Source organism: Mus caroli, chromosome 11 (genome assembly GCF_900094665.2).
Source record: "Mus caroli chromosome 11, CAROLI_EIJ_v1.1, whole genome shotgun sequence".
NCBI classification, from domain to species: domain Eukaryota; kingdom Metazoa; phylum Chordata; class Mammalia; order Rodentia; family Muridae; genus Mus; species Mus caroli.
Genome location: NC_034580.1, coordinates 74,642,710 through 74,651,910, shown reverse-complemented (window position 1 = coordinate 74,651,910; position 9,201 = coordinate 74,642,710). Strand labels below are relative to the sequence as shown.

At 52.2% G+C, this 9,201-nt stretch overlaps 1 protein-coding gene across 5 annotated transcripts in view; it reads right to left on the bottom strand.

The window, feature by feature from the left end:
* Positions 1–703: 703 nt before the first annotated feature.
* The window catches only part of Rab11fip4 (RAB11 family interacting protein 4), a 106,553-nt gene continuing 98,055 nt past the window's right edge, over positions 704–9,201 (bottom strand). For all 5 annotated transcript variants that reach the window (XM_021176630.2, XM_021176628.2, XM_029483748.1 and 2 more), the window contains 5 exons: positions 8,957–9,038; positions 8,044–8,181; positions 7,813–7,968; positions 6,762–6,905; positions 704–5,937 (listed from right to left, as the gene is read on the bottom strand). In XM_021176630.2, the coding sequence (XP_021032289.2) occupies positions 5,821–5,937; positions 6,762–6,905; positions 7,813–7,968; positions 8,044–8,181; positions 8,957–9,038 (637 nt within the window). In that variant the 3' untranslated portion in view covers positions 704–5,820. The remainder of the gene's footprint in view (positions 5,938–6,761; positions 6,906–7,812; positions 7,969–8,043; positions 8,182–8,956; positions 9,039–9,201) is intronic.

Here is a 9,201-nt window from a genome sequence, read left to right as displayed (position 1 = left end):
GAGAATAAGTCCCACTATATAGATCCTGCTGCCTGTGAACTCACATAGATCTACCTGCCTGTGCCTCCCAGGAACTGAGATTAAAGACCCGTGTTACTGTATCCAGCCTAAGCTTAATTTATAATTTATAAACACTGAATCTACTTGTTACATTCTTTGAGCATTACAACTTCACAAGCCACAAAACCACATATATAGCTACTGTTATGACACTTGAGTCCCATCCCCTGCACTTTCCCTGAATGTCGAGGTTGTCTCACACGTTTAGACCTCCAATTGCCATCCCTATTTAATGAACCCAGCTCGGCTTCACATGGACTCATCCTGAAGTTCTTTTCTGTCTAGCAGTCCAGATGTTGGCTCCACCTGAGTGGCGGTCCAGAGGCAGCAAACTCAAGCTCCAGGGGCCTGGGTCGGGCTGCCAGACTGACCACACGGGAGGACCTGGTGAGCATGTGGGTGGCAGGGGTGGGGCTGGAGGGGTACATTTCCAGCTGTGTTTACTCCCACGCCTTCCAGCACTGTAGTACAGGTGACAATTTCTTCAGTGGGGCTGGGGGTGTGTGAGCTGCAGCTTCTAAAGATAATGTACCTGTGAACTGAATGTGACTTCATTTGGTCCTGAGGCCAGGACACATGCCTGCCTTTCTCCCCCGCACCACCTCCATCCCCTCTCCCAGTCCCCCACAGAAGTTCACACAAGTCAGGCACAAAAAGCCAACTTTTTATTTACACTGTGGTCTGTACAATACAGTTCCTTGGAAGGTGCCCCCCACTGAAAGCCTGTTTCTGGAGAGAACAGAGTGGAAACGAACAGTTCAGGGCCTGGGCTGTACCCCATTCTCCCTTCCCTGGGGCCTAAAGTGGAAGCTCCTTCCCAAGCCCAAAGCTAAGGCCATCTGCAATCACTGGCTTCTGAGGCAAAGCCCCAGACGTAATCCCTGGGAAGGCAGAGCCTATCTGCCTATAGCTTCTTCCACCTGGACCCAGAAGGCCCAGCCCCATGGAAGCTGAAGCTGGGAGCCAGCCGGCCGAGAGTCCTCAGCACACTCTGCCCTGTGCAGGTCCTGACGTTGGTCTGGTGATTAATGGCACTCTGGTCTGAGCACCAGCAAACACGGAAGGGCTGGACAGGTAGTGATAGCAGGCAGGGACAGTGGCAAGTGACTTCCTCTAGCACACATCAGGGGAGACACGAGAGGCAATGGCCCTAAACCCAGATGTATTGCCAAGCACTGGAAACCACATGGCTGGGGCTTCCTCCAGAAGAGCCATGCAGAGCTTTGTAGACCTGTCACCTCCCTGCTGGGGCCAGGGCCTCATTTTAAAAGAAATCTTTTATAAATACCTGAACCCACGAGGAAGAGGTGTGTGAGAGAGGCTGGTCTGCACAAAGCTACCCTTGTCTGGGATGCAGGGCTTCTAAACTAGCTGCAGGTACATGGGGATTAAGTGGTCCCTATGCTTAAGATTGTAACAAAATCCTGTACAAAAGTTACCAAGTCAACAGAGCTGGGGAGCTATGGGAAGTCGACCTGGTGGGGCAAAGTGTTTGCCAGCTGGCCTCAGTTGAGCCATATGGCTGCACACGTGAGTACACACAGGACTGGGGGAGATGGGGGAAGGGGACGTACAAAAGGGGGCAGTGGGTAACAGAGAATCCTGTGTGGTGGTAACAAGGAAAAAAGGCACAAGGACCCCAAACCATGCAGACAAGAAACAGTGCAGAACGGTAAAGAAGACAGTCCCAACACAAGAAGGGCCACCAGAAGTTAGGCCTGCAGGAGAGGTGGCCTGGGACTCTGCCCTCCCTATGGTACCTCAGGAATGCACATCCCTACAATACAGTCACGATGGGAAGAAGAGGAGTCCGCAAGGAAGGAACACCAAAGCTCTCCAGCTCCTAGTGCACAGGGTGACAAGGCCGGTAACCTTACTATGCTTTCAGAAACAAAGCCTTTTCTGGAAGTGGCTGTTTTCTTAGCAGAGCAGCTAAACGATGGCAGAGCCACAGAGCTGCCCCTCCCTGAAGGTGCTACCTCTACTTTTTCCTGATAAATCCATTGCAAGTACATTCTGTCAGGGTCGAAATCAGGACAGGGAAGGTCCTTCCAAGATCTGGCTGCTCTAACTGGAGGCCCCTCATCAAGCGCATGCTAGTGATACCAGCCTGGGGAGCCACCAGAGGGAAGCGCTGGGCCCCAGTGAGGAAAGACTGGGGATAACAGGCATCACTGAGGCCCTAAAGAGCTTCACCTGGACTTCTACAGAGTCACTGGACATCCTGGTGACTAGCCTGGTGACCACCCTGTATCTTTCCCACTCCCATCAGTCCTATCTAGACAGGTGTAGATTTGCCAATGCCCCTCAGATGAGTGAAGTCCTCCTGATTCTTTAGGCCTTGCTGTAGTCTCTGGATCCCTTACACAGCCCGGTATGTACCAACAGCCCCAGGACCATCAGAACCAGAAGGACCACAACTCAGGACTAAGGAGCGATCAGACCATCACCTAGAGTTCTCCAGTGTGTGGGCTGGGTGCTGATTTGGCACTGACAGGGAAACAACAGAGACACCCTTATGAAATGGACAAAAGCCTGCAGAGACAAGTGGCCACTGCGTCTAGGCTGCTCTCAAGGTCCAGCTCTTCCTGCCTGCCTGCCTCCAATTCCCAATGGGCCTATGCCCAGTCAAATGCTGGCACTTATATCCTGTCCGTCTAGGGTAAGACTTTCAGAGTAGTGGGAGCAGCTGGACTCTCAGGGCAAGGACCGCTCAGTGGCATAATTACCCATCCTCTGGGCCACACACAAGCTTCTCCAGCCCTGCTGACCTCATTTCACATGATTTACGGGCCTCCACCTTGATCGGTGTATGAACAACACTTGGGAAGGCCACTGAAGATACTGGTGCCGGGCCACACTGTGCTACCAATTATATATGGAAGTCAGAGGTGGTTCTGTCATCAGCTTTCTTCCATGCTGCCAGGGACTGAACCTCATGCTAGGCCCTCCAGCATCAGGTACGACACCAGCACACTGCCAAACTGGCAGACTCAGGCTCAAGGCCTGGTGTTCTGCTTGGTCCTTGAGATTTGTGGTTTTAGTATATCAGAAATAAAATTTTCAAAAGGAACTTCCTCTGGAGAGTCCCAAAGAAAAACTACTGGTCTAAAAAAAAAAGTGGCTAATTCAAAAATAAAAGGAAACAAATCAGGGAGACAGAAACTCATCTTGTTTGGCTCCCAGTGGAATACAAGGATGGCTAAGTGTCACATGAAAGGTGTACTTCCTACATGGTCCCCAACCTTCCTGGACCTTGGCAAATCACTGCAGACCCATCATCTTAGAAAGAGCCACACCCTCTTCACAGGAGACCTACCTAAATTACCTGTGGCATTCTTGAAGCATTCCAAGGCCTGGCCACACCTCTACCAACTGTCAGAGCACGTGAGGATCAGAATGGTAAACGCTTTCTAACCAGGTATAGCATGGAACACGGTGATCTAAAACCTCTTGCTTATCTGAAATCCAAATGTAACTGAGTGCCAAGTGTAACCTCTAGACTCCCGAAGTCTCGGGGGGCTCACAACTGGAACGTGAGCCAGGGAGGCAGTAGAAAGAGAGATCAGATTCTTGCCAAGCAAGGGAACTTCTGGAACATCCCATGGGTGGTGTGGCACTGGGACCCCTGGGCCTTCTAACCCAGAACAGAAAAAAACAAAAAAACCCAGAAACCTACTGTCACCACTACAAGAAACAGCAAACAGCAAACATGATCTTATGGAGAAGTTGACAAAGTTTTCTAAGTGTATTCTGTAAGAAGGCTGGATTTCGTCTGAGGTGTGTTACATGGAAGTCAGACCACATTCAGAAATCATTCTTCCAGAGGCCTATATAGCAAGCGTCCAGATCCACAGGGGCTTCCAAACCTGGTCATGTCCTCAGGGAGTCCACTCTTCCAGCCCTACAACTTGGGCCTAAAGCCTTCCTTCCCTGCCTGTTTCCCTGACAGATTCCTTCCTCTTCTGTGACACTGTGACTCTGGTCTCTGTGGCCTTCTCTGGAAACCCACATACAAGTGAAGCAGGTGGCCCATACAACTTCAAGTCTGAACTGCTCACCTGAGCGTAGGCCCCTCTTACCAGGACCTACATTCAGCTGGCCTCTGCATTCTGCCAGCGTGGCACCTGGACCAACCTCAAGCCATGGTTATCTTCCCATTCTTCCTCACAAGACTCCCTACCCAGCCCCCCCTTTTTCTACATCTTCCCAGACGCCAGGGAAGGAAACCCCGTATCCCAGATCAAGCCTTCCGGTCTTCCTGGTGTGGCTCATCCAGGCAGACCAGGCCCACGCACCACCTATGCAGCATGAGATGAATTCCATACACACGATTACAGGGAGTCTCAAAAGCCAAAGAAAGCACCATGACTGGACTGAAACTGACCGCAGCCCCGTCTCTGCCAAGTAGGCACACACCCCAGGGCACACACCCAGATCCCCTATTTACTTTCAACTGTGCCTCCTTTCTGTTCGCTAGCCTCCCCAGCATCCCTAAACCTTCCTTTTTACACAAGATGTGCTCAAGAAAACAAACTGAAGGGGAAACTTGAACCATACTCCTTTATAGGAGCTGGGGTAAGGAAGCCAACCAATCACAAGCCACAAGCCGTATAAAACTGAGATAAACCGGAACGTTCTGCGTACAGTACCTACTCCCAGATCACATTTTAACCCCCCAACCCCCAACATGGGTGTGTGTATGTGAATTCCCATCATGTATTCACAGAACGGAAGACTAAGGTTCCCCCAGTGTTCTCCACTGGACCTCCTGCCAGCAGTGTCGGCTCTCTACCTGGGGACCTGATTCAGATGGGTCTGAAAGCCAAGGCAAGGGTGCCAGTCCTGCAAACCCTTCCCTAGGCCTGTCCTCACCAAGGAGCATGGAACCCAGAGAGGTCACGTGTGATGATGCAGCCATGAAAACACACCTCTCTCCCAGGCAATCACTCCTTTTGGCCCCCAGTGCTAACACACACCTGCCTTGGGGCACCCTACCCTTCTTGGCCTTCCTTCCACCCCCAGCTGAATGCTGCTTGTATTTCCCATCTTCAGAACAAAGCAAAGCCAAACCAGAAAGGGGAGGTAGGCAAGCAAGACTGGGAGGGGCTCAGAAAACTACGATGGACTCAGCCCAAAGGCATGGACAGTGCACACTAACTGCTCTGTAAGCCCAGTCCACTGGACCTGCTTATCTGCACCCCAGGGGGCTAGCCCTCAGGGGTCTCTCCAATACCCCTTCCTCCTCTGAGCTTAAAAAGCAAAACAAAACAAAACAAAAAAACCCGGCTTGAAAGGTGGCCTGAAAGGTTGGCAAGGACACCAAATTCTGGAGAATGTAACAGTTTTGTCCCCACTCCAGTGGGGGAGGGGAGAGAGAACCCATCTCCTGAGAGTATCTTCTAACCCTTATCCCAGAGGTAGAATCATTTCATCAGTATCCTAAATGCAAGCTTCCAGGCCTTGCTGTTAACTCCTGAGAGTGTCTCTCCCACATCCAGTCCCCTCTGCCCCTCACAAAGGGGCTACAAAGTGCACACACAGCTCACCATGGGTTGTAACCCACAGCTATGGCCCCAAGTTCACTCCTTGCCCGTGTGTGCACAGCCTCCTGCACGTACGTACACCAGCACACACACAGAGGGTGCTCAGAGGTACAATCACAGAGTGCATGTGGGCGAAGCCTGCATCTTTCTTCGTCCTCAGGCAGGCCTGCCCCTAGGTCCCAGGTCCGACGGACGCTCTGCAGCCAGCCCTGACTCAGTGTTTAATCTCCAGGATGGAGGGGTTGTGGTCCAGTATAGCCAGGATAATCTTGTCCATGTACTGTCTCAGTCGGAAGTTGATCTCCTCCTGCTCCTTCAGGGCCTCCATTAGCTGAAGGGAATGAGAAAGGTGGGTCAGACGCTGAGCCAGTGACCAATGACAGAGGGGCCCAGATCGGCTGAGCATTTTAAGCAGGGATCAGAGCCTAAGGCAATTTCATTGACCCGGGAAGGGGCTAAAGTATGGGGAACTTTTCACAGACATTGGGAACACTGGCCAGATGCACTCACAGTCAGGGCTGGGGCTGCCAGCTTTTTCTCCACCGAGACCAGTGCCCTTCTCACTCTAGCCTTGCCTTATCTAGCCGCTCTCTCACAGAGACATTTAAGTGCAGCTAAACTGTTGCTCCAACCCCGTGGAGTTACCTGCTCTCCTTGAGGCCAGAGGAGTCAGGAACACAGAGGCTCAGTTTCACACTAAAACTCAACTGAGTGTTCTGGTAACTGATATAGAGAAGATGGGCCGTAGTGCTAGGAGCTGGGCTCCCTTCCTGCTGCCATGGGTGTGGCCTGTCATGTCTACGGGGAAGCACTGAAGCTGTGAGCTAAGAGACCAAGTAAACACGTGTGCAAAAGTAGATGCTTCGGGAATTCTGGTCTCCATCTGGGTTAAGTCCACTCTGACTTGAGCCCAGAGCTCCTGAGTTAGGAAAGCTAAGCCTCTCCCCCAGGCTGTCTCCTGCTCAGCTCTGATGTCACTGAGACAGTGGCAAATGGAGGACTATTAGGGCCAGGCCTCAGCCTGCCTTTGGGATCCCATGTAGTCTGGGATTCGTGGTACCAGCAGGTGGAAGCTGGGGCAGGACCCACAGAATGGAGACAAGTCACCATGGAGACAAATGTGAGTGTCCAAGAGAATGGAGAGGACAAGGCTACCTCATCTCGAGATGCTGTGTCGATTTCTGCAGCCAGAGACTGGGCTTTGGTCTGGGTTGCAAAGAGGTTCTTCGCCTCGTAGAGGCTGAGGCTCAGGATCTGCCCATTTAAATCATCATTCTGATCCCGCAGCTTGTGATTCTCCTGTGCCAACAGAACAAAGGTATCATGAACTCTGGAAAGCATCCAGAGCCCGCTGGCGCCCATGTCCCTGTGTCTGTGTCCTCAGCGGGAAGGGGAGTTACAGCCCTGCCTGGGAGAACCGAGGTGACAGAGGTCTTCCCTCTCTAGGGTCCTGTAGGGAGCTCTGCCCACCAGCAGCTCAGCATGCAGCCCTGACCTGACACAGGGGAGGTGCTATTCTGGATTCTCTGTGCAGAAAGGGAGGGCTGGTTTCCTGGCTCGTCCTGCAGCCATGTTCTGGACCCTGCTTAGTGGGAGCTGCTTCAAGACACCCTTGCCCCAGAAGGCAGGTGACACTATAGCTCCGCAGCTGCCCCTCAGACTCTTACCTCTAGCTTATCCCAGGAACCTGGGAGCCCCTGGGCAGGTGACAGGCTAGCGGTACTGGAGGAGACAGCCACTAAGACTTTTGCCTGGGTGGATGAACTCAGGTGTGGTCCATGCCCAACTGAGTTTGGACTTCACTCCCTTCTTGAGCCACTGCCCCCTCCTGATCCCACGCTAACACAGGCTGCAGCATCAGGAATGATGGGACACCATGAGAAGCAGAATCTTAAAGACTTAGGCCCTATCTGACTGAGGTCCCAACCCAGCCAGGCAGCATCTGCAGCCTGAGCATGGTTCTCTCATTCTAACACCCAGAACAGGACAGGGGCCTGAGAGTGCAAGAACCACTGGCCGCAACCAGAGGTAAGCTGCTTGCCTGAGTGGGGGATGGGATGATGGGCCTTGGCGATCAGGTAGCTGAGAAGAGACAGGAGAGGTGGCAGGAGGCAGACTGGGGCTCGTGGCTCCCCCCTTCTAAACAGAGGCCAGAATGGCTGACCCACCCGCCTTCAAAGCCACTGGACATGGCTCTGGGGCCTACCTGCTTCAGACGCTTGACCTCATGTTCAAGTTCCACCTCCCGGGCTCTGGCGTTGAACTCGCCAAGGCCAGAGGAGCTGCGGCCCCTACCTGGCCGCTCGCAGTCCAGCTTGTACATCTGTAGGTGCTCCAGCTCTCTCCGCAAGTCCTCAATGAGCTGTGTGGGAGAGAAGCCTGTTGGCTGCAGCAGTGATGCTGAGAGGAGACCCGGGGGCCCTGGCCTGTGACTCACCTCCTGTGTCGCCTCCCGCTCCTTCTGGAACTCCAGGCGGTTCTGCCGCAGCTTGTCCATCATGCGCTTGTAAAGGTCCATCTCGTCCTTCAGTCGCAGGCTGGTGTCCTCCAGCCGGTCAGACATGCGCTGCCGCTCCTAGGACAAGGCAGACACAGTCAGGGCAAGCATCCTGAGAGGGCCCTCGCACTCTGCAGGACCTTAGTGTGGCAAATGGACAGGCAGACAGACACCTTGGGGACATCCTAGAAACATAGCAGGAAACGTCCCAGGCCCCTGATGTCCTTCAGTAGTGTCAGACAGAGATTGAAAAGCAGCTGTCTGTCCAAACAGGAGCTAAGCTCACCCTCTTCAAGAAGAGAATTCTACAATGTAAGGCATTTACAGTATATAAGACAGGCTAGGGGGCTAGAGAGATGGCTCAGCTGTTAAGAGCACTGACTGTTCTTATGAAGGTCCTGAATTCAAATCCCAGCAACCACATGGTGGCTCACAACCATCTGTAATGACATCTGATGCCCTCTACTGGTGTGTCTGAAGACAGCTACAGTGTACTTACATATAAATAATAAATAAATCTTTTTTTTTTTTTTAAAAAGACAGGCTAAATTTTCACTGTAGAAAACTGAAATTTTGTAAATTCAGAAACGAAAGTCATTCACTTTTCCTTCCTATTTAATAAACTTGCTTTTGTTTATCTTTAAGACAAAACTCTCATGTGCCCTAGGATGGCCTGCTCAAAGTTCATGATGTAGCAGAGGATGACCCTCTTTTCTCTGCAGCCTGCGTGCTGGGATCACGTACCCTGGTACATCTTCTCTGTAGGGAAATACGTCAGTGCTCCTGTGACTGCCATCCAGCCCTGACTGCCACCACTTTGTGAACCCAGATCTTGCTGGGACCTGCGGCTCACCTCGTCCAGCTTCTCGGTCTGTGACTTGAGTCGAGCCACTGTCGTTCTCAGATCTGTGTTCTCTTCCTCCAACTGCTGCACCCTGGGAAAGAAAGATGGCATGGCTCAGAGACTCTGGAGTAGAAACGGCCTTAGAGACGAGGCATCTGGCAACCAGACTCCGCTTCCAGGAGAAAGAAAGAAACTACCACCTGAGAGAAAATGGAGACAAGAAAGAAACAACTACCACCTGAGAGAAAATGGAG